Below are 24896 nucleotides of genomic sequence, written 5' to 3'. Positions count from 1 at the left end.
AATACAATTTGTGGGATGTAAATGCATCTTCCCTTCTTTGCAGGAACGGATGTCGTAATTGTTAAAAATGGCAGAAGAATCTGTGGCACTGGTGCCTGCCTTGCCAATGCTCCTCTTCATCAGAATAAGAGTTACTTTGAGTTTAAAGTCCAGTCTACAGGTTGGTATACACTCATTATTGGCTAGTGCAAACTCAGGTGGAACAAAAGCATATACAGTACTTGGGCTTACTGAAAGCTTACCAATTCATTGATCAGTAGTGGACAAAGTTCAACATTTTTGTAGAAGCTATGTTAATAAACCATTGTGTGTAGGCAGAGACCTGGATATCACACATTTGGATTTTGCCTGAGGATTGTAATCGAGAAAAAAAAATTTGCATGCAACACCATCTATATCAGACATTAAACTTTTTTCCACAGAGGAACAACCCTCCAAACAATTTTTAGGTCTCAGGGAACCCTTGCTAAAACCAATTAATTGATGGCCAGTAGGAAGAATTCTCCATTTATTGCGTTGGTCAAAATTCCATGAAAGATAGTTGGCGTCATGCCACTGTCTTCCAAGTGGTGTTTGACCAAGAACTAGCCCCTTTAGATGGGAGGTCAGACAGCAACAGCTGAAGTAGTGCCTAGGATGCTCTGGAGGAACCCTTGTTGAGAATGACTGGTCTAAGCAGACAGGCAACTGCCACCTGTTTTCTGATTCCATTCAAAAAACAGAAAGGAACAGCGTGTCTCATAATGACACTTAAGATTTGTTATAGACAATTGATTGTATTTTCTATGAACTAGCCCATTTTTATGCCTCGGGTTCGTAATGCTTTAAAGTTAAACATATGTATCTAGAATATTGAATGATTCCTTCTGAATCAGCTAAAATTCAAGCCATGGGTGGTCCTGTCAGTGTCACCCTGCTTGACAAAAGTTGCTTATCAAAGGAGTCAGGTGTACAGTTGTTGACCGAACAGCGACTGCATCCAGTCAGGTGCAGTAACTGTTTGGGTATTCTGACAGCCAGCAGAGGAGATTCGTCTATGCATTCTGGTTAATGAAGATGGAGGAATCTATTAGATTTCTCTTGTTCGTTCTAGGTGCTGAACGAGAGACATTTATGTTTGTGTGGCTAGCCTTAACCTGGCCATACATTATACAATTTTCTTATTCAATTTCATTTAGATTTACCTTCAACTATGTAGTGCAAGGCATAGAAATTGAAAGTGTTTAGGTTTGACCTCATAATATATGGTTTTAGTAAATCCGAAGGAAAATTGAACAAGAAACTTGTATAGTGTATGGCCAGCCTTAGATGCATTTCTGGTCATGCATATCTTGAATGGCTATAATGTACACCTATTGAGATTAGTACATCAGTGCATCGGGGAGTGAATAATCTGGAAGGACTGCATTCCTGTGCATGAAGACTATGCTGACCTGGGCACATTGTACCTTACAGCTCATCGTTTTCTTATAAAAAAAATACTGAGTATCTGGTTAAACACTTCTCCAGCTTCGCACTAATGAAAATGCAGCCAGCAAGATGTTTAAAGTATTCTTAGACAGGCCACAGACGGGCTGTTTATCGGTCGCATTTTCGGCCAATAAACGAAAAAATCGGTCAGCCCCGTTGCCGATGCTGCCACCAATGTTCACGAAAAACGGCCGTTTTTCGTGGATTTTCCAGCATGACCGATAAAAATAAATGTGAAGATCCACGAAATATAGGCCGATTTTTCGTGTAAACGACCCATCTATGGCCTGCATTAGTGCTAGGGCTATTGTGAGGTAATGATGAATGTGATATAGAAGTTAAAAAATATAACAAGACCATGGGATCTAAACTAAAGCTTCCCTACACAATAGGCATTATTCACACAGAGCTGTTATCTACACAGTGCAGATTTGTGAACACACTGGGTGATTGAATTACTATCTAGACAGTACGATTAAAAGGTAAATTCGCTAAGATAAAGAGGTCATAGTAATGCGGGGTACACACGGACTAAAAACTGTTGGTTCTGCAGGAACCAGACGACTTTTGACCTGTGTGTACAGCTCCCTGTGTGACAGAAGCCGGTCTCATGCATGGCTTCTGTCAAATGGGCATGCTGGAAAACCAACATCTGATTGGCATCTGATCAGCGCTGACAGCCAATGGCTGTGAGCGCTGATCCAAGTGTGTCCTGGTGTGGGGGCGGCCCCCCTGTCAGAACACAATAGCATAGCTGGGTGATCGCTGTACTAACATCACTTGTGTTAGTACAGTGATCAGTCAGGTGTTTTGTTTTTTTCCTTTTCTTTTCTCATACAGCCCACTTTTAGTGTGTACCAGGCTTAAGTGCAGGATTACCTGGTGAGGAAAAAACCACCACATCTAAGGATTGCCAAACTGCAATATATACAATTTGCCAGCTAGTAGTAAGAAAGAAAAACTGCTGTTTGTCAGCAGTGTCATGAACATTAATTGTATATCTTTAACTAAATAATTAGGACAACTTTGGGGATTAGTGGGCAAGGTGCAGTAACCACCTTTCAGCAGCTGAGAGGTCTCTAAGAAGTACCAGATTGTTTGACATTATTAAGGCAGGTATCAAAATAAAGATTAAGTTTTGTAAAGACTTAGGCAGGTCATAGATTGTGCAATTTTCTTTCTTCCACCATGGGTTGAAGGAAAGAAAATTGCTCAACACTGACTGTGTTTATGGAGGAATCCTTCCTGCAGCACTATTGTGTTCTGCTAGTGGGGAGACTTCCCTGCCGACTAAACACAATGATTAGTGTTGCCGGCTATAGCCAGGGTCACTAATAAGTTGGGAAAAACCTGACAGGCTGGTTGTATGCAAGTCATTCGATAGATCAACTTGTGTACAACCAGGGTGCCCATACATGGGTTGAAATTCATCTGGTCCCTGGTGAACTGACTGAATTTCAATCAATGTATGACCAGCTTTACTTGAGTTATCAAGTCTTTTAACTTTTGTACTGATATATTCTCTCTGTCAAGTGATTGTACTGCACAAGCTGTCTAAGGGTATGGTAATGATGTACGATCTTCTTGCCATAAAGATCTGCGCTAAAAAAGTGAGTGATGCACGTATTTACATTATATGTGCATGGGTAAAAATTATTCTAGCTCCAAGAATGCCAAATATTCAGTATGATCTACCATTCAAGGGCAAGGTCTAATTTACTTGTGTAAAATACTGACCAATAATGCCGAATTTTGTATTTTATTTTTATTTTTTTTGGCACTGGTTTACTGATATTTATGCATCTGTGTGTATAGGCTAATTAAAAGCAAAGGGTTGCATTCACATCGGGTAAAGAAAAAAAATGCCTTAACTCCTAAGAACATGGTGTTTTTGGCACCTGTGTGCAAGAGCCCTTTGAATTGTCAAATTCTGCTTTTATTCAGGAAAATTTTTTTATTTATATTTTTTTTTATTATGTTTTTGTAAACCTTTTTTTTTTTTTGTTGGGAAAAAAAAAGCATGTTTGTATCAACAATTTGTTTTTCAATTCCTAATGATTACAGGTGTGTGGGGAGTTGGTGTTGCAACCCAAAAAGCCAACCTTAATCAAATCCCATTAGGAAGAGATGTGCACAGTCTTGTGATGAGAAACGATGGAGCTATTTATCACAACAATGAGGAGAAGAATAGGTTACCTGCCAACAACCTTCCACAAGAAGGCGATGTAGTGGTGAGTGCACCCCTTTGCACTGGGTACTATAGTGTTTGTACTTCTACTTTGCCAGAATGTTCAATTTTTCAGTTTAGCCTAGAATTCTACTTCTACTAACTAGTCTTAAAGTGGTTGTAAAGGCCCAAGGAGTTTTACCTTCATGCATCCTATGCATGAAGGTAAAAAACCTGTGTGCAGCTTTGGAGGGATTTCCTCTCACTTACTGTTTTGACTATGGGACAGGAAGTAAAAGGAATCTCCCCATTGTGCCACAGATAGCAAAAAAACTGATAGGGGTTGCACAAAGCAGCTTTAACCCTCCTCTTCTCTAGTTCCCCTGTTGGTGCTTCTGGCTCCTTTCCCCACTTGTAGAGGCTCGTTCCTGAGCCTCACTGTCTGCATCTATTGATACAGACAGCAGGACTTGGGCCCCGCTCTCTCCTCACTGGCTGTCTCTCAGCCAATGAGGAGGGAGAGACCCAGGAGAGCCATTGCTATCGTGCACATTGTTTGATTGAGACCAGGCTCAGGTAAGTATTATGGGGCTTAGGGGTGAGCTGCGCACTAAAGGTTTTTTTACCTTCATGCATAGAATACATGAAGGTAAAAACCTTCAGCTTTTGGAACCACTTCAATAGTTTGGGCTCCTCAAGCTTTTGGACATCTCTACACAATTCTCCAGTATAATTCTTGCAGCAGTGGTAACATCTTGTTAAATATATATTTGGAAGGGATTTGAGTCCTGGTAGTCACATGGTATTCGTTATATGCACAAACTATAACAGCCAGTAATGTTTAAAGTAGTGTACCCTACAAGCAGATCAGGGGCAGTCCAAACAAATGCTATCAATAGTTGCATATACTATATTGCCAAAAGTATTGGGCCAGCCCTCCAAAGTATTGGATTCAGGTGTTCCAGTCAACTCCATGGCCACAGGTGTATATAAAGTCAAGCACCTAGGCATGCAGACTGCTTCTACAAACATTTATGAAAGAATGGGTCGCTCTCGGGAGCAGAGTGCCTTCAAGTGTGATACAGTGATAGGTTGCCACCTGTGCAATAAGTGCATCCGTGAAATTTCCTTGCTACCAAATTTTCCACAGTCAACTGTTAGTGGAATTATAACAAAGTGGAAGCAACTGGGAACAACGGAATGTAAAATGATAGAGCGAGGTCAGTGCATGCTGAAGCACACAGTGCGCAGAAGATACCAACTGTATGCCGCGTCAATAGCTAAAGACCTCCAAACTTTGTGTTGCTTTCAGATTAGCACAACAGTGTGTAGAGAGCTTCATGGAATGGGTTTCCATGGCTGGGCAGCTGCATCCAAGCCTTACATCAAGTGAAATGCAAAGCATAGGATGCAGTGGTGTAAAGCACGCCACCACTGGACTCTAGAGCAGTGGAGACGTGTTCTCTGGAGAGACGAGTCACACTTCTGTGTCTGGCAATCCGATGGACCTGTTTGGGTTTGGCAGTTGCCAGGAGAACGGTACTTGCCTAACTGCATTGTGCCAAATGTAAAGTTTAGCGAAGGGGGGGATAATAGTGTGGGGTTGTTTTTCAGTGGTTGGGCTTGGCCACTTAGTTGCAGTAAAGGGAACTCTTAAGGCGTCAGCATACCAAGACATTTTGGTCAATTTCATGCTTCCAACTGTGTCCTGTTCCAACATGACTGCGCACTAGTGCACAAAGCAAGGTCCATAAAGACATGAATGAGCGAGTTTGGGGTGGAGGAACTTGACTGGCCTGTACAGAGTCCAGACCTCAACCCGATAGAACACCTTTGGGATGAATTAGAGTGGAGACTGCGAGCCAGACCTTCTTGTCTGACATCAGTGCCTGACCTCACAAATGCTCTTCTGGAAGAATGGTCAAACATTCCCATAGACACACTCCTAAACCTTGTGGACAGCCTTCCCAGAAGAATTGAAGCTGTTATAACTGCAAAGGGTGGGCCAATTCAGTATTGAACCCTACGGACTAAAACTGGGATGCCATTAAAGTTCATGTGCATGTAAAGGCAGGCGTCCCAATGTTTTTGAAAATATAGTGTGTTGGAGGCCCAAGCCTGGCTTTCAAGGCTCACTCTGGCTTCCTTTTCTCTTTATAAAGAAGGTAGTTCAGGCCAAACATAAGAGAGGCTTGATATCCTATATACAGCATATGTCTTATAATTGAAGCATACTGCATAAATTACCCCAAAAGTTGGTTGGGAGTGGTATGTAGGCAAATTAGATGAGGAACGTGGGAGGCTGCTCTGGCTCTGCTTCCATTGGATTACTCTTCCTGTCTAAAAACGTACACAGATTTTTATTCTTCGTATCTATAAAACCCTGGAAAATATATCCACTTCCGGACCAGTGACGTATCCATACTTCGCTGGACATTCAATGGTTATCCCAGAGTGATGCCTGAGTGAAATAACCCCTACCCCCAACTTGCTTCCTGGCTCTCTTGAGATCACTTTCGGGCCTTCGCTTCCAGTTTACAAGGAATTTTCTGCACCATTTTTAAAAATTTGAAAGCATTATTATTTATTTATTTCAGGTACTTACAGTCAGGTCCTTAAATATTGGGACATCGACACAATTCTAACATTTTTGGCTCTATACACCACCACAATGGATTTGAAATTAAATGAACAAGGTGTGCTTTAACTGCAGACTGCCAGCTTTAACTTGAGGGTATTTACAGCCAAATCAGGTGAACGGTGTAGGAAGTACAACAGTTTGCATATGTGCCTCCCACTTGTTAAGGGACCAAAAGTAATGGGACAGAATAATAATCATAAATCAAACTTTCACTTTTTAATACTTGGTTGCAAATCCTTTGCAGTCAATTACAGCCTGAAGTCTGGAACGCATAGACATCACCAGACGCTGGGTTTCATCCCTGGTCATGCTCTGCCAGGTCTCTACTGCAACTGTCTTCAGTTCCTGCTTGTTCTTGGGGCATTTTCCCTTCAGTTTTGTCTTCAGCAAGTGAAATGCATGCTCAATCGGATTCAGGTCAGGTGATTGACTTGGCCATTGCATAACATTCCACTTCTTTCCCTTAAAAAACTCTTTGGTTGCTTTTGCAGTATGCTTTGGGTCATTGTCCATCTACACTGTGAAGCGGCGTCCAATGAGTCGTGAAGCATTTTGCTGAATATGAGCAGATAATATTGCCCGAAACACTTCAAAATTCATCCTGCTGCTTTTGTCAGCAGTCACATCATCAAATACAAGAGAACCAGTTCCATTGGCAGCCACACATGCCCACGCCATGACACTACCACCACCATGCTTCCCTGATGAGGTGGTATGCTTAGGATCATGAACAGTTCCTTTCCTTCTCCATACTCTTCTCTTCCCATCACTCTGGTACAAGTTGATCTTGGTCTCATCTGTCCATAGGATGTTGTTCCAGAACTGTGAAGGTTTTTTTAGATATCGTTTGGCAAACTCTAATCTGGCCTTCCTGTTTTTGAGGCTCACCAATGGTTTTCATCTTGTGGTGAACCCTCTGTATTCACTCTGGTGAAGTCTTCTCTTGATTGTTGACTTTGACACACATACACCTACCTCCTGGAGAGTGTTCTTGATCTGGCCAACTGTTGTGAAGGGTGTTTTCTTCACCAGGGAAAGAATTCTTCGGTCATCCACCACAGTTGTTTTCTGTGGTCTTCCGGGTCTTTTGGTGTTGCTGAGCTCACCAGTGCGTTCCTTCTTTTTAAGAATGTTCCAAACAGTTGTTTTGGCCACGCCTAATATTTTTGCTATCTCTCTGATGGGTTTGTTTTGGTTTTTTTCAGCCTAATGATGGCTTGCTTCACTGATAGTGACAGCTCTTTGGATCTCATCTTGAGAGTTGACAGCAACAGATTCCAAATGCAAATAGCACACTTGAAATGAACTCTGGACCTTTTATCTGCTCATTGTAATTGGAATAATGAGGGAATAACACACACCTGGCCATGGAACAGCTGAGAAGCCAATTGTCCCATTACTTTTGGTCCCTTAACAAGTGGGAGGCACATATGCAAACTGTTGTAATTCCTACACTGTTCACCTGATTTGGATGTAAATACCCTCAAATTAAAGCTGACAGTCTGCAGTTAAAGCACATCTTGTTCGTTTCATTTCAAATCCAGTGTGGTGGTGTATAGAGCCAAAAATGTTAGAATTGTGTCGATGTCCCAATATTTATGGACCTGACTGTATATAGTGCCGTCAATTTACGGAGCTCTTTTCATATATATTGTACATTCACATCAGTCCCTAACCCTCAAGGGGTGTACAATCTAAGGGCCCTAACTTACATTCATACGTACACATACTAGAGCCAATTTAGACAGGAGTCAATTAACCTACCAGCATGTCTTTGGAGTAAAAACACAGATCTTGGTGTTTTGAAGGCTTTCAAGTGCTGGGGTCACCAAATTGCTCCATAGAGAGTACCTGTCGTGTGTATTGCTGTCACAAGGGATGATTACATTCCTTGCAACAGCAATGAAAGTGATATAAAAAAAAAACTAAAGTGACAGTGTAGAAAAAAAATAATCACTTCTCTGCCATTTGGCTAAGATCAAGTGTAGTATCTATTCTTATTGTCCAGTTGGGGTGCTCAGCCATCATTCTTGCCTTTTGGCGAGGATGGCTGGCCGCCTTTATAGTACCCCTGCTGGTATGATGGGGGCTCTGAAGGCTAATACCAGCTGGAAGAGAAACCGAGGCACCCACAGGCTGTTGAGGCCCGGGAGTAATTCCCCTGGGAAAACCAGATGGGCCCAGTTCCTCCTGATTTTGAATGGGTCTACCTTGTCTGGCCTGGGGCTGGGGAGGCAGAAAGTCCACAGAGCAGTGCTCCCTGGGAGTGGCTGCCCCAGGGGTGCTCTTAGTAACACATGAGGGTGGGATCCCATGTGTGAAAAGTGCACTTGGTAACTGCTTCAAACACTTTATCTGCACTGCTCCTTTTAGGGCTAGGCCTTTTGGCTAAGTCTAGGGCAATTTTTTTGCTACAGGCCTTAGGGCCTAGCCAATGCACAATTGCACGTCAACTTATTTATTTCTTTTTCCTCACTGTTTTTCACCTTTCACTTATATGTGTGTTTTTTTTTCTCACTTGAATGAAGGGTGTGAGTCCTTGGGCCTGCCCTGAAGTCTAGGGGGAGGATGTGTGGCCATTAGGTTCCTTCCTACCCTGTCCCTGGGGGGGGGGGTCTCTTCGGGAGAGCTCCCTGACCTAGTGCTTGGTGGTCGGCTTCTGCTAGCCACAAGGAAAGGGGTCCACCAGGCCTTTTGGCTAAGTGGACCATGTTGGAAACACTGTCCCTGTCAGGAGCCTTGCACCCTTGGATGATCAGGATAGAGGTCTTATCCCTTCGGGGGGTGGACAAAAGCACACCCCTAAGTGCACTTTTTTGTGTTGGTGTTTTGCACTTGCACATTTTTTGTTCGCTTAAGGGTTTTAGTTTTTTACACCTCCACGGACTAGGGGAAAAAAAATGTGATGACTCCATCCCTAGGAGTTGCGTCTTTGACAGCCTGGGATCAAAGGAACTAAGTTGAGTGATGTTGGCCATCATCAACTGGATGTGTGGTGGCATCTAGTGGCAAAGGAAACCTCTGATGGGGACCGCTCCGGATTGAAGGTTAGTATTGCAGTAAAATCTGCATTTTTTTTTTTTTTTTTAAGTTTTTGTTTTGTTGGGAAAAGGATTTAAATTTTTGATAAAAAAATTGTGCTTTGAGTCCTTTGTGGTAATAGAGTTGTTTGGGACAAAAAAGCTATACTTTTTCAATTGTGCTTTTCTTACATTGTAAAATTTGGCTGATACAAATTAACATAGTTGCATATGTCTATTCTGTAGTTGTTCATTTTTATTTCACCATTAAACACTGAATAAGTTGTCCTATTTTCTTTCTTTAGGGCATTACTTATGATCATGTAGAACTAAATGTGTATTTAAATGGAAAGAATATGCATTGTCCTGCATCTGGCATAAGAGGCACAGTCTTTCCTGTTGTATATGGTAAGTTTTATGTTTCAGGTTAATATCCCTGTTGTCACTCCTATGTCTTACCATGTCCTTTGTCTTCCGCAGCTCGCAGTAGTTTCCTCCTGCTGACGTCTTTGTCACTATAGAACATAGTAATCACAGTACTCACATATGGGTCAGTGGAAGCAGACTTTGGGGGACAATTTCTCATCAATAGAGTGATGTCAAGCGTAAATACTTAGGCTTCATTTACATGGGTGGCAAAGGCTGGCTGCTAGCAAGAATCTGTGGATTCTTGCTGGCAGAGCTAAATGCTGCATGCACACAGTATATGCAAACAGTAATGACTGTCAGTTTTTTGCTTCATACGTATCCGTGGCTGCGTTGCTGCTGTTCACCTGTAGCCACTCTTGTAAGTGGTTATATGTGATTAGAGTCTCTGAGCAACCCTGGATACAGACCGTGTGTGTCCAGGGAAGGCATTTCTTTGGAGTTTGTGGCTGTACATTATTGGCTAGTTTGCATGTGGCCATAGCACAGAGTGCAGCCACTTCCAAAGGCAGTGCTTAGCCGCCTCTGAACGCAAACGCTTCACCCCTGTCCCCCTTATCCACCTGTTCATTTGGTATTTAGGATTCACAGGCCGCTTTATTATTCTCTGCCTTATATGTCAATGCTCCAAATCTAGATATATGCAGCGGGTAAAATAAGTATTAAATACATCACCATTTTTCTCAGTGAATAGATTTCTAAAGGTGCTATTGACATGAAAGTTTCACCACATGTCGGTAACAACCCTTGCAATCCATACATACATAGAAGCAAAACAAACAAGTTCAGAAATTAAGTTGTGTAATAAAATGGAATTACACAGGGAAAAAGTACTGAACACACTGTGTCCAAAATCCTTTGTTGGTAATGACAGCTTCAAGGTGCCTGCTGTATGGAGAAATTAGTTGCATGCATTGCTCAGGTGTGATTGTGGCTGATTCTTCCACACAAACAGTCTTCAAATCTTGAAGGTTCTGTGGGCCTCTTCTATGAACTCTGATGTTTAGTTCTTTTCATAGATATTCTGTTGGATTCAAGTCAGGTGATTGGCTGGACCATTCTAGAAGCTTTATTTCCTTTCTTTGAAACCAATTAAGAGTTTCCTTGGTTTGTGTTTGGGATCATTGTCTTGCTGATATGTCCACATTCTGAAAAATATGGTAGATATGGAAGAAGGGTGGTTTGTGTAACACAACAAACACTTTACTCCTGCGCTAGGAAAGGACTCAGTAGACCCAATAGGAATGTTCTGGAATTTTCTGGAATATGCACTGCTTGCTTGGCCTTGGCTCTGAGGAAGAGGTTGTGTCCTCGAAACGCGTTAGACAGTTGGTCATCCAGGGTTCCATCGTATGGACTCAGATGTTGTTTGGATCATACATCTTGTTCAGTTTGACATGCCTGTGTTAATATGTCCATTGTGAGTATGATACCTATTTTGTTCAATAAATTGTTTTAAACGATAATGCACTAGGTCGGTGCGCCCTTTTTCTGTTTCTCCATTTGTATCCAGTGGTTTGTGTAACACACTGAATTACCAGTTTCTGTATCATATTTCCATACTTAAGGGGTCAATTTATAAAACATTTCTTGAATGTATGTCACAAGTGTCCCTGCAGGTGCACACATTTTGCCCATATTTTCTCTAATATTATTTTTCTATGACTGTCAGCTTGTTACTCCATCTAGTGGGCAAAATGTGATATAATTTTCTGAAATAAATCAGAAAATGTACTGCTTTTTGGTCACTTATGTGGCTGATGATCATGGGAAATAGTATTGGCGAAATTACAGGGAAATTTTGTGCAGCCTCGAGGAATGCTCTGACAATCATTTAACAAATGTTTTATAAATAGATCCCTTTTACCTGGAAAAAAAAAGCTGAAATTTTTCCAATACTGTATTTTTCGCTCCATAAGACGCACCTGACCATAAGACGCACCTAGGTTTTAGAGGCAAAAAACAGGAAAAAAAAATTCTGAACCAATGGACTGCAGACATAGTACAGGAGATGACCAGAGACTGCGGACACAGTACAGGAGATGACCAGAGACTGCGGACACAGTACAGGAGATGACCAGAGACTGCGGACACAGTACAGGAGATGACCAGAGACTGCGGACACAGTACAGGAGATGACCAGAGACTGCGGACACGGTACAGGAGATGACCAGAGACTGCGGACACGGTACAGGAGATGACCAGAGACTGCGGACACAGTACAGGGAAAATACCAGGGACACAGTACAGATGACCAGAGACTGCAGACAGTGCAGGGAATGACCAGAGACTGCAGACAGTGCAGGGGATGACCAGAGACTGCAGACAGTGCAGGGGATGACCAGAGACTGCAGACAGTGCAGGGGATGACCAGAGACTGCAGACAGTGCAGGGGATGACCAGAGACTGCAGACAGTGCAGGGGATGACCAGAGACTGCAGACAGTGCAGGGAATGACCAGAGACTGCAGACAGTGCAGGGGATGACCAGAGACTGCTGACCTTTGGGGAGGGAGGGGGAGCGGGTACCTGAATTTGACAGGTACCCGCTCCCACTTCCGCGGAGTTGTCTTTCTCTCTTCTTCCTGCGCCGGCTTCTGTGACAGCTGGGTGCCCACTGCGCATGTGCGAGAAGCGCTGCGCTTTGTGAATGGCTCGGCGCCTTCTGGGACCTGTCATGTGTCCCAGAAGACACCGGACCATTCACAAAGCGAAGCGCGTGCGCAGTGGGCACCCGGCTGTCACAGAAGCCAGCGCGGGAAGACTGTACAGCGCTGGAGCGAGGAACAGGTAAGGCCCTGCAGGAGAGAACAGCTGAGCGGCCGGCCCGGTATTCTGACATGGCGGCGGCAGAAATACCGGACCGGCCGCTTTATATTCGCTCCATAAGACGCACTGACATTTTCCCCCCTTTTTTGGGGGGAAAAAAGTGCGTCTTATGGAGCAAAAAATACGGTAATTTAGAACAGATAAAATCTTACAGATCTCCTTTATGGTAAATTCCTGCCCCTATGATGTCATCACAAGTGGTTCAGTTTAGATACCATCAGCAGCAGTCTGTGGGTGGAATTGACAGGGTGCCCTGCGTGCCTTCCAGAGCACCCTGCCAACACCATCCACCTTCTCCTGCCACCCCCACCTGACACTTACCTTGTTCTCGTCCCATCTGAAACTGCTTATGCCTTCTTGTTTTGACACTCTTCTCATTCTCTTTATCTGACATTTAACGCTGCTCAACTTGTCTGTGTTCACTGCAGCAAGCTGTATCCTAGTTCTGTTGGCTTTCATTTGCCTGGGTGTTTTGTCAAAGTGCAAATCCTGGTGGCAGGAATCCACTGATTCTTACTGCTGGGTTTGATAGCTGCGAGTAGATAGCTCTCCACAGCTATCCACTTGCAGCTTTTAAACCCAGCAGCAGGAAACAGTAGATTCCTGCTGCTGGGATTCACACCAGGGCAAAATGCCCATGTAAATGGAAGCTTATTCTGTTGTCTTTCAGGGAGCTGTAAACATTGTGCTCCTAGGTACAGGACACGCTGCACTTTGGCAAACCAAATGGCAGGAAAACAAACAGCGTGGAAGATTGGGGAGGCTTTGTGAGCGGTGACCGGACAGCAGCGAACTCCCCTGTCATCTCTGCAGCAGTATGATATCCCTGTGATTCCAAGCTGGTAAAGCAGCAGCTAGAAGGGCAGGAAGTTAATAGGAAATAAATGACAGGATCTTCTTCACAGAAAACAAGGGCCTTTTTGCTGGATCCACCTTTAAAGCTGTGTTGGTTATCATTGCCAATATACAACATCTTATAAGCATGGCCCAGCCCTTGAGCACCTCTGTTGGTCATTTTAAAGGACCATAAATAACTACACTTCTAAAATTGCCTACAACGGGCACGTAAACATCAGAACTTGACCACGAAACAATAGAAGAAGGTGGCTTGATCTGATGGATCAGTGGAACCTTAACAAACTAATGGAATGCACAATGGACCACAAGACATGGTAATGCATCGACATGTATTGTTCATTGCACTGCTAAGAGAAAAAAAAAAGGTGCATGTCTGTCTTCAAATCTATTGTGGTGTGTTGGCAACCCTTTCAAATGATTGGGCTGTTCTAATATAATATGTGTTAACACACTGGAACTTGCTGGCTTGGTATAAATTGGTACTTTTAATATCTAAACATTTGTGAAGGAACAATTGGATCACATAAAGATCTTTATTTTCCACCTGATGTTTACTTCCATTTGTAAACCCGAAGTCTAAAATTCCATACAACATTTTATATGTTAATGCAGTTTCAAAGGTAATTTGCTATACTTTTAAATCTGCAGACTTCAGTAAAATAATACATGGTGACCCAGATTAATTAACACTGAGTAATAATTTGAAATTACTTTTTCAAATAAACTCATACATTTTAGATAAGCCCCTATGAGAAAAAAAGGAGGGAGATGATACAAGTCATGACATACATAGATAGATTGATGCATACAGCAGATGTGGCATAGTAGATTAACCCGTTGTGTCCTTGTTCTTCTTGCAGTGGACGACAGTGCAATCCTGGACTGCCAGTTCAGTGAGTTTTACCACACTCCTCCACCTGGATTTGAGAAGATCTTATTTGAGCAGCAGATTTTCTAAGAACTGGATCTCTACACTTTTCCCAAAGCTGTTGATTACTATTTAAGTTGCACGATGCATAGAGAACATGTGCTTTGTATTTTGATCTCAGTGGGTGCAGGCCTTTCAGATCTTGTGTGTGTAAGTATTTTACAAAGTATTGCCTAGCTGCAAATGCCACTGCTCACAAAGCCGTGTAGATCTTATCTGATATTTTTGTGATATATATGGTAGATTTTGGCAAATTGTTAGTGTTGCTAATTGTAAATAGGATATTTTAGCCAGTGATTTAACGTGAACTTGTTGGCCATTTTAAACTTGTAAAAATAAAACTTCTGCATAAAATCGGACACCATGTGGTGCTTGACGACACTTTATTAGGCAGAAATTCCTCCTCTGAATGCTTCTCATAAACTAGTTTCACTTGTTACTGGGGTCTAATTTGCCTGACTTCTGGACAAAGTCCTGCACATTACGGTTCTCTTCAATAAAGGTAACCTTATGAATCTATTCTGTGGCTAGTAAGGGAACCCTTATTGGACAAAGAAAGTGACAGTTATTAATGCTTAGCCCAGAAGTAAAACAATCGAGGCTTAAAGGGTCTGTCTGTCACCAAACTGAAGGCCCCAATACAAGCTGTCTCTGTAAAGAAGAAAGTTTCAGAAGTTTCTTTAGAGACACATTTTCAGGAGTGTATATCTCCTGGTCCCCTACCATCCTCTGTTGTTCTTCCTACCAACCTCTCATCACTGTTGTGTCCTGTAATAATGTAGGGGTTGGCTGGAGATAAAGTGGGGACAACAGGAGACTGACATTCCTTGAAGTATCTGTTCTGAAGAAGCTTCAGCTGGCAGTTTTGCATCCGTGGAGCAGCTTCAGCTGCAAGAGAGGTAAATATTTATAGGAACGGCCATAATTGGGACTTTCAGTTTGGTGACAATTGCTTCAAGTAGTAAAGTGAACCTAGTGTGAGGGAAGCACACAGCGAAGGGTTTTTTGAGAAATTAGCAAGCAACTTGTGGTGCCTGCATTTAGGATATTTATTTTAAACAGTTTAAAAAGGCTGACTGTTTTACTTTTAAAGATGTTCTCCACTTAGAGCAGGAACAGAGGAGCTCAGAAAGTTACAGCTTTCTTCTGTTGAGACAAGGACGGGGGCTCTTTGGAGCCTGAGCACTTATCTGAAATGAAATGTATTGAGTGATGAGCAGTACTGAAATAAACTGGTTGGTATAGGTTTGCTTTTGTAGAGAACTGTTCAGTTCTGCACAGATATGTGGCAGCAGCTAGACTACAAGTCTATCAGTGCTTTTTATTTCAGAATTGTGGTCAGTATTCTGACAGCCCTTGGCTTTGATCACCAAGCTGTACTACAAATCATATGAGCCCCCTCCAAAAAAAAATGACTCTTTCCTAGAGAACTTCTTTAAAATATTCACACTGACCCAGTATTACCTGCAGTCTTTTTTTCTCAGTGATAGCGACATATTTTGCACACATTTGAACACATAGGTTTATTTTTCATAATGACGTGTTTAGTTTTATTGGAGTGTGATGTGTTTAGTGTAGCTGGGTCTTGTCCTTTGTGTAACACAAACTTCTACTGACTGTGTTTCCTACTCTCTAATACTTCAGTCCCAGAGTGCCTTATGAATTTTTATGCTGATGAGAGCACGAAGTGGAGTAACTAGTTAAATGTTTTGTCTGTAACATGCCACAGTGTGCCTGCATGGATTCCCATTCCGTTTTGTACTGTACTGTTCAGTTTACAACATTACCGTGCACAAATAGGCCAGTTATCACTTTGTCCATTGCATTTTGTTTAGGTTTCACAAAAAAAAAAAAAAAATGGTCACATGAGGCACACTGGGATTCACACAGCTCTGATAACTTTCTTCTTCATATAGTTTGTCAAAGAACAACAGTTTATAAAATGTCTGTCTAAACAAGCCTGTAAACCTAGCAGCACTGGAAAGAAGTTCATGGCTTTTGCTAGTTCAGGACAGTGTCATTGATATTTTTGTGTCTTCTTACCGGTCACTGTGTTCTTTGTGCTCCAATCCTCCATGACAAGCCAGAATTCATGGTGGTCATGTTGTTTCTAGATGAGTTAATATCTCAAGGGATTTAAGGAGAAAATCCTCCCAAAACATGGCCAGAGTGGTTAAGAGGCTAATTTTCAATCTGGTGCCCTACATAACTTGGATGTTTGCCAGTCCTCACATCTTCCTAGTGTGTTATGGTGGTCCTTTCCAGCAGTTCCACCTACTGCATGTTGAATGACACTTTTCCACATGACTTGAAAGAAAATTCCCAGGTGTCATTGTCATTTCATTCCTGCATGATTTGGTACTTAATTACACCTGTGTCACACTGACTAGCTATTGAGTAGATGCTCTGTCAAGGCCACATGCACACTGTTGGTTTGACCATGTGTGTCACATCACAGTGTTTTTGGGCACCCATGAGGTTTAGGTGCTGTGTCCATCCCCTCCTGCCAGCAGCCTGTCAAAATCTAAAAGGCTGAAATACATGGCGGCTGGAGGCTGTACTGAATGGTACTTGCATTTTGGGCTTATGTCCCAGAATACATACAGTCCCAAATGCAAGAATTCTGCATTTGTGGATCTATGTCCCTGAACACACACGACTATAACATGTCCAGCTGCTGTTATTTAAGTCTGTTGTAGACTTTGACAGGCTGCTGGCAGCAGGGCTGAATGCTGCACTGGTGTCTCCTGTGTGGTTGAAAATGCCAGGATTTGCTGCAGAGGGGCTAAATTGCCTGTGTGTATGTGGCCTTACTGGTTCAGTTTTGCAACTTCTGTGTCACCTGCCATTGGACAACAAAGGATCAGTGTAGTGATACTGAGTGAGCAGACATGTACCACAGGAAGCTGGAATAACTGGGCATAGGAAGGCAAGTAAAATAGTACATGTAGATTAAGGACCTCCCTATTGCAGATATACTGCTACAGGGCGGTACCTGTGCGTAAAATCACATATATATATACATTATTTTGCATTTATGGGTAGGGAGCGCGCGCAAGCCCTACCGGCGCCGCCATTTGCGGCTGTAGATGTCAATCATCAGGCCTCGGCCGGTAATTACCCACTGGCGCCCAGTAATTACCGAGCATCTCCGACGGGGAGGAAGATTGTTTTGTTTACAAACTATCTTCCTCCCTGTCAGCTTGAGCACACTGCTTGGGATGGCTGTGCACAGTATAGCCATCCCTATCAGTGTACTTACAGTGAAGAACACCCCGCTCCTTAGTAAAACACGCACAGCTTTGATCGCCCCTCACATTAACCCCTTCCTGCCCAGTGCCATTAGTACAGTGTCAGTGCTTTTGGAGTATCAGTGCTTTTAGTACAGTGTCAGCTCTGGCACTCTGCTTTGGATGGCTGTGCACAGCACAGCCATCCAAAGCAGTGTGCTTACAGTGAAGAACACTGACACAGCCCCCTAGTAAAACACTCCCAGCACACGGGTAACCCTTTGAGTGCCCTCATGTTAACCCCTTCCTGCCCAGTGCCATTAGTACAGTGTCAGTGCTTTTTGTTTTAGCACTGATCACTGTATTGGTGTCACTGGAGCTGTCAGTAACACCAAGTTAGTTCCCCCGTGTCAGAATGTCCACTGCAGTCCCGCTAAAAGTCTGTGATCACTGTCATTACTAGTAGAAAAAATCCCATTATCTATACCGCCATTTGTAAACGCTATAACGTTCACTTAAACCAACAAATTGACATGTCTTTGCAAACAAAAATCCCAATACATGTCGCAGAATACATTTTGGCCTAAATTTATGACGAAATTTGATTTTTTTAATATGTTTTTAGTGGACATGTTTAATAGCAAAAAGTCCAAAATGTTTTTTTTTCTCAAAATTGTTGGCCTTGCTTATAGCGCAAAAAATAAAGAAAGCACAGGCAATCAAATACCACTGAAAGAAAGCTCAATTCGTGGGAAACAAAAGCATGTAAATTTCATTTTGGTGCAGCGTTGCATGACCTCACAATTGTCCATTACAGTAACGCAGCGCCGTAATAGAAAAAAATGGCCTGGTCATGAAGGGGGGAGGGTAAATCCTAAGGAGCAAGTGGAGCTAAGCTTGACTTTTTTTAATGGTCCCCATCCCCCACTGGTACTGACATCTTCTGCTGGGTGCTTGTTGTTTGGCCAGCGCAGGATGATGTCACTGCTGCACATGGGCATGAATCGGTCAGCCCAGCACAGGGACTGTGCCACTGATGTAAGCGGAGTTTACATACTGGAGAAGATGGTGAGCAGGTAGGTGTATTCTGCTAGAAAGAGTCTGCATGCTCACACTTTGACAGCGGAACTGGCGCAGCCGTGCTCACTCTGTTCTTGCCATAAGCAAGCAAAAAGAGTAAAGTTAACCATCTGCCATATTGGGATGACCTACTCAGGCTGCTAGTATTTTCCATGTCGAACTGGCACCCACTATGTGTGGCGAGCTTTACATCCTGCCCTTCTATAGTTACAGGGTATGAGATGAAAACTGGACTGTTTGGGAAATTATACCTTTTTTTATTTTTTTTTTTTTTTTTTAATGAACTGTATGTTGGATAACACTATATGCACCATTGTTCCAAACTAGCATTTCCTCTTATTACTTTATTTTTTTGTTGCTGAAAATGATGAAACAGAAGAAAATGTATATGGACAAAGACATGGTGGAGAACACTTAATGTGTGTAAATAGAAAAGGACAAATATCAGAAAATGTGTGGAGCTCTCAAACAAAGGTCAACCTCTAATGCTTAAAATTAAAATGCCTTTAATTAAGAGAGCTTCAGTAAGGATGTAGATTGCCAGTAACAGTGCAGTGCCCACTTATTTCTTTAAAGGTGAAGTATGGAATTATTTAAAAAAACAAACACACATACTCCCCTCCATGCTGCAGGATTGTCTGATGCTGCAGTTTTCCCCCACCAGCTCTTGATTGCTGATTGCTCAGTTTTTGGTCAGCTTTGATAGTCATTGCTCTCTTTTCAATCACCACCCTCTACTCTGCCCCTCCAGTGCTCACTGGAGCACCAGGCTCAGCCAAGTGCTGAAGTCCGGAGCCAGCTGATTTAGATACATATATGTCCTTGTTATTACATTAGTATTAGATACACTCTTGTGTATTTATTCACATGTTGACAATTACTTTGGTGATTCCAGAGTGGTCTTCTGCTTGTTACTTATTGAAGTAGATTCTGGATGCCTTTTGGGTGGCTTGGGGAGAAGCATGGCATTCTTATACCAGGCATATTGTAATACCCGTGTTTTATATAGGTAAATTCTATATTGTGTAATCCCCAGATGATTACACAATTGGTACATTTCTGATTGCTGGGATTTATGAATGGAAGAGATATTTAGGCAGGTTAGCATATGTGTATTCTAACATGCATACATCGATTTATTTCTCCACAGTAGTTACCTAAACACCGGAGAGAACACCTTGCTGTTCACACTTGCAACATTATTTGCTTGTGCCATTTTCTGGCACCCATCAGGAAGGGCCTTCTTACTGTGCCAAAATGACAGTCCAGATCTGCGTGTCCACACTTGCATGCCTAATTCACAGCTGGGAAATCCCTCAATACATACGACAGGAGGCTGCGGCAGCTGCCATCACTTTAAATGAGATCAGCTTGGCAAACTATTCGCTTAGGGCTCGTTCACACTTGGCTGTTTTACCAACGCTTGCCAACCCCCCTATAGCGTTTGGCAAGCGTTGGTCCGGCATTTGCGGAGCATTTTTTAACGCTCCGCAAACGCCGCTTGCACGGTTTATTGGCGGTTGCTAGGCGTTTGCCGAGCGTTAAAAACGCCCCACAAATGCCTATAATGCAGTTTGAATGGTGTTACCGCTCCGCAAACGCCCCGCAACCACGTCACACCATAGACTAGAATAGGAGGCTTCAACGCCTCCTGACTCGACCAGAGGTGTCCGTTTTGACGCGACGCAAACGCTCCCGTTTACCATGTGCTGTAATGTGCAGAATTGGCAGAGGCATTTGGGAAGCAGTAAAAACGCTTCCCAAACACCTCTCTGCCTCCTGCACACAGCGCTAGTGTGAACGTAGCCTTATTCTGTCATTTGGACAGAGCAAAAGAGTCCTTCCTGTTAATTGCTGAAATGTGGAAGAACTCTGTGGAGGTGATCTCAATATCCCTATCAAGTGAAATGGAATGCACATGTGGTTATATAAAAGAAATTAAAGCACAGTTGGAGCTTCTTAAAAAAATGATGTAAACACATTTAAATGTGCTTTCAATTAGTAATTGCATAGTCTTGCTATTGTTTGGTTTAGTTTTTCCAGCTTCCGTATAGCAACCTGTTCTCTGCTATTGTGCTGCAGAGAAGGGCCATGGCTTGGTACATCCCCAACTTGGACTTTTAATGGGGTGGGGAGATTTTGAATATTAATATGTAGTCTAAATGTGCCATTTTCTCAAATATGGAAAAATGTTTACAGTGGATCCCCACTGGCCTGTCTTCTTCAAGAACAAAACAATTACTGTACTGTGAGGGCTGGTTAATGGTTGTATATAAAAGGCATGTATTATTTACACAAGTTTTTCAGTCATTTATATTCGATGTGATTTGGTCACAATGCTGCTTGTAAAATTAAAAAAAAAAAAAAATCGCACTGGATGGAAATGTGTAAGGGTGCATTCACACCAGCCCCATTGAAAGCAAAGGGAGGTTGCTGTCTTTCAATGCTTATCGTGGACACTTGACTGTATTCATTCTTGCAGCAATCACATGTGAGTGATCAATCCTGGATGCAGGCAGCCTGCATGAGTGACTATATGCAAGCAGCTGGGATTAGCTGTGGAACTAGCAGCTTGCCAATGATTCAATTGAACTGTCTCCTGCAGTTAATTGCTGGGATACTTGCATGTCAACAGCATCTGGTGCATTTGCAGGTGTGAATGCACCCCAATGGTGCACATATCTCCCCATCCCTTTTTATGTATTTACCCGTACTGACAATGCACAGGGTGAACAGGGTCCAATGGAGCAACCTGAATACTGTCTAAAATATTGTAATTGTGTCCGACCATTTACAGGTGCCTCCGAAATACACATTTAAAGTTGGCAAATGTCAGACTCTAAAATGTACTTTTGAATTTTAAAGTAAAAAGTTATTTTGTTATGAATAAAAACACATTATGTGTACACTACATCCTAGGAGTACTGGGAGATCCAGCAATTTGATATGATTTTTGGTTGTATAAATAGATCTGCTAGATAGAAGCAGAAATCCTTATGGTTAGGCAGTGCAAATAATTGGGTGGATTGACCATTCCTTTAAATTCAAATTTCAGTTAAGATTCTTCAACTGTATTTATCTTTTTATAAGTTGTATTGTTTGCTTGCACATTTCTGATGTTGTGATCAATTGCACTGTGACCTAATATATGATTTAAATATATGTTCTGTCCTTTTTGGTTTACTTAAAGTTACCAAAGAATTAATAGATGGTGTGTGCGAATTTTCTGCTTGTTATTTTCGTTTTGAATTTATATTCCGTTTTCAAAAAAAAAAAAAAGCATTTAAAGATGTCTTAAAATGTTACAAAATTCAAAATAATAAAATCAGTCTATATATGCAGTAAATCATGCTTGTTATACTCACTGTGGAACCTAAGGGATTAATCAACTGCATTATGTAAAAAGGCTGTTTGATCATGTCTTCTCTGATCCTCTCCTTCTTCCACTGTCCCCATTCTATCTGCTGATAGTACAGAGCCTTAGGAGACACTCTGCACGTGCTCAGACAAAGGGTCAGGGGTCATGCAATCTCATAGGGCAGTCAAAGGAAAATGGAAACTCCTCCTACAAGCTATAACCAGTGCTCGACTGGACACTGATAGAAGTCACAAAGCTGCTATATACTACTGCTAAGTAAAGGTATTTAGCAGTTTATATTTACTAAAATAATTGCATTTCTGTGTACTGTGGAAGACCAGATATGGTTAATGCAGGGTCCTGGGCATAGTAACACTTTAAGTTGCAATGATTGGAATGCTAGCATTATTATACCAGTCACCTGCAGCAGTCATTTTTTAGGATGGCTCAGTGTTTAGTCTCTATGGGGCTTATGTATAAAGTGTCCAAAAATGAACATTTCTTGTTGTCCATAACAGCCAAGTGACTTCACACTGTCATTTCTGCAGCCCAGGGTTGAGCATGTAAAAAGGATTCAGGTTGCTATAGGCAACAAGACTTTGTTTCCTCCTCATCATAACCCTCATATTCCTAGAGCTGGATAAACACTAGTAGAATTTAAAACAAAAATTGATATGGAAATTCTCAGTACATTTGAATGTTGTTAGAAAGTAGTTCAAGATTTTTGTTTGCTTTTAACAATAGATTTTGGAATTAATGGACTTTACTGACCAAAAAACCACATACACATTTAGAAAGTCATACGTTCAACAAAAATTTTCCATCCTGCTGCTTTGAATTTTTTTGTCACCACAGTTAAAAGTGAACGTCGATTTAACCCACTAATGGTTAAAACAACTAATGAACATTCTTACAGGGATAAATGTCAAACAAAATTCTACTAGTGTAAACCCAGCTTAAAGGATAAGTACACCTTTGGGTACATGTTTTTAGGGTGTAACATGTTCCTGCTTCTATAGCTCTCAGCCACGATTCAAACCCCCCCCAGGGATCTTCTCCCACCTTTAGTCACAACTTTAAAAAACACAGCTCCGCCCACCCGGCCATGTCATTCATTCACAGAGTTCTGTGAATGGGAGAACTACATCTGCCGTTAGCCTTTGCAGCTGACTGCTTGTAGGTCTCAATGAACTACCAGGGCACTGGTGAGCGTTCTAAGTAGTTCATTGATTCTTCCTGTCATAGTGTAAGCTGTTTGATTGTACTTTGTATGGGCAAGGCAGTTACACAGAGAGTCTGCAGGAGCCCTGCATTGCACCCGCTATTTGCTGTCTGCGGGTGCAATGCTCTGTAAGCTACTAATAATAAATGCACAATTTTTTTTCTACCTGCAAAAAGATGTGCATTTATTTATTTTTTTAAAAGGTGATCCTATCCTTTAAGAAAACGGAACTACACTTTGAGGCAAAAAGCAATAGTTCTGGTAAGTAGACTGCATTCTTAGGAGAACAGATTCATTCCACAGGCTGTAGCAGACACTTTAAAGGAGAACTTCCATCAAGATGTAAGTCCCCAGTAATTTGATACATTTACAGATGCTTGAGGGTAAGTGCAATTTTCTAATTGCCTCATTTTGGGGATTGGGAAGACTGAATTGCATAGTGTGTACTGGTTTTTAAACATTGTATCTAAAAAAACAAAAAACTGATGTATCTTTTGTTGCATCAATAATACTGAAATGATGTTTTGTCTGGAGTTCTCCTAAAAGTCCTATAAACAATAAAATTGAATCTTGACAAAATGGAACATCTGTCTGTGTACTTTTGTAACATTCCTCTTTTTAAAATCCAATTAAAATATTGTTTTTGTTGTAGATAACGGATATTATGCAGCAGCTATGTTTTTCAGTGGCTCTGCACCTCTCTGAAATAACTTCTCATGTAAACGCACAAGTTTCATGACCTTTTATTCTAAAGTTGCTTTTTTAACCACTTGAACTCAAGAAGGTTTTACACCCTTCATCACCAGGCCATTCTTTTTGCTATTCAGAACGGCTCTACTTTAACTGGCAATTGCTCTGTCATGCAACACTGTACACAAATTAAATTTATAACAAATTTTCACACAAAAAGATTTCTTCTGGTGGCATTTGATCATCACTGATTTTTATTAAATAAATAAAAACTGAAAATTTTCAAAACAAAATTCTGCTTTTCCACTGTATATACTGTATGTTATAAAACCTATCCAATAAAAAAAAAAAATCAAATTTCTTCATAAAGTTAGGCCAAAATATATTCTGCTACATGTCTTTGGTGTGTATTATTTGGTTTGTGTGAAATTTAGAGCTTCTACAAACTATGGTAGAAATTTATGCAGCTATGACGATATACTGTTATGGTGATGATCAGCGACTTATAGTGGGGCTGTGATGTGGGCAATCTGGTGCTAACAGACCCTTGCTGGCAGGTACAATGACATCAATAGTGACACTAATACAGAGATCACATATACTGTACACTGTCACTGTACTAATGACACTTGCTGGGAAGGGGCTAACATCAAGGGGTTAACTGTGTGCCTACCAAGTGTAATAAGTGCTGCTTTTACAAACAGATCTGGCTATTTTTTTTCCTCCTTGTTTTGCAAGGAGAAGAAACAGCCAGATCGTCAATCTTTGTACACAGCCCTGTATATTTGTAAACACATGGCTGTGTGCTGTTTGGCTACAATTGGCCAAGAAATCATTGCCTTGGACCTGCTGACAAAATCACTCAGTAGTTAGTGACAGCGCTGGTCACTGTGTGCACCCTGAACATATACATGATCCCACCTGGCTGTGCTGTCTGCCTGGAGTAAATGTACTATGAGCAGGTATCAAGCAGTTAAT

The 24896-nt window shown here is 41.8% G+C and overlaps 1 protein-coding gene and 1 pseudogene across 1 annotated transcript in view; both read left to right on the top strand.

Annotated features, from left to right (window-relative positions):
• Positions 1-23812, top strand: part of SPRYD7 (SPRY domain containing 7) — a 35878-nt gene extending 12066 nt beyond the window's left edge. The window contains exons 2-5 of the mRNA XM_089654383.1: positions 44-160; positions 3535-3701; positions 9604-9706; positions 14271-23812. Of these exons, the coding sequence (XP_089510509.1) occupies positions 44-160; positions 3535-3701; positions 9604-9706; positions 14271-14368 (485 nt within the window). The 3' untranslated portion in view covers positions 14369-23812. The remainder of the gene's footprint in view (positions 1-43; positions 161-3534; positions 3702-9603; positions 9707-14270) is intronic.
• Positions 8231-8375, top strand: LOC149444933 (U2 spliceosomal RNA; annotated as a pseudogene).
• Positions 23813-24896: the final 1084 nt, after the last annotated feature.

Source organism: Staurois parvus, unplaced genomic scaffold (genome assembly GCF_062004578.1).
Source record: "Staurois parvus isolate SC_StPar_1 unplaced genomic scaffold, SC_StPar_1.0 ptg000761l, whole genome shotgun sequence".
Lineage (NCBI taxonomy): Eukaryota > Metazoa > Chordata > Amphibia > Anura > Ranidae > Staurois > Staurois parvus.
This window is presented reverse-complemented; position numbering and strand designations above follow the sequence as displayed.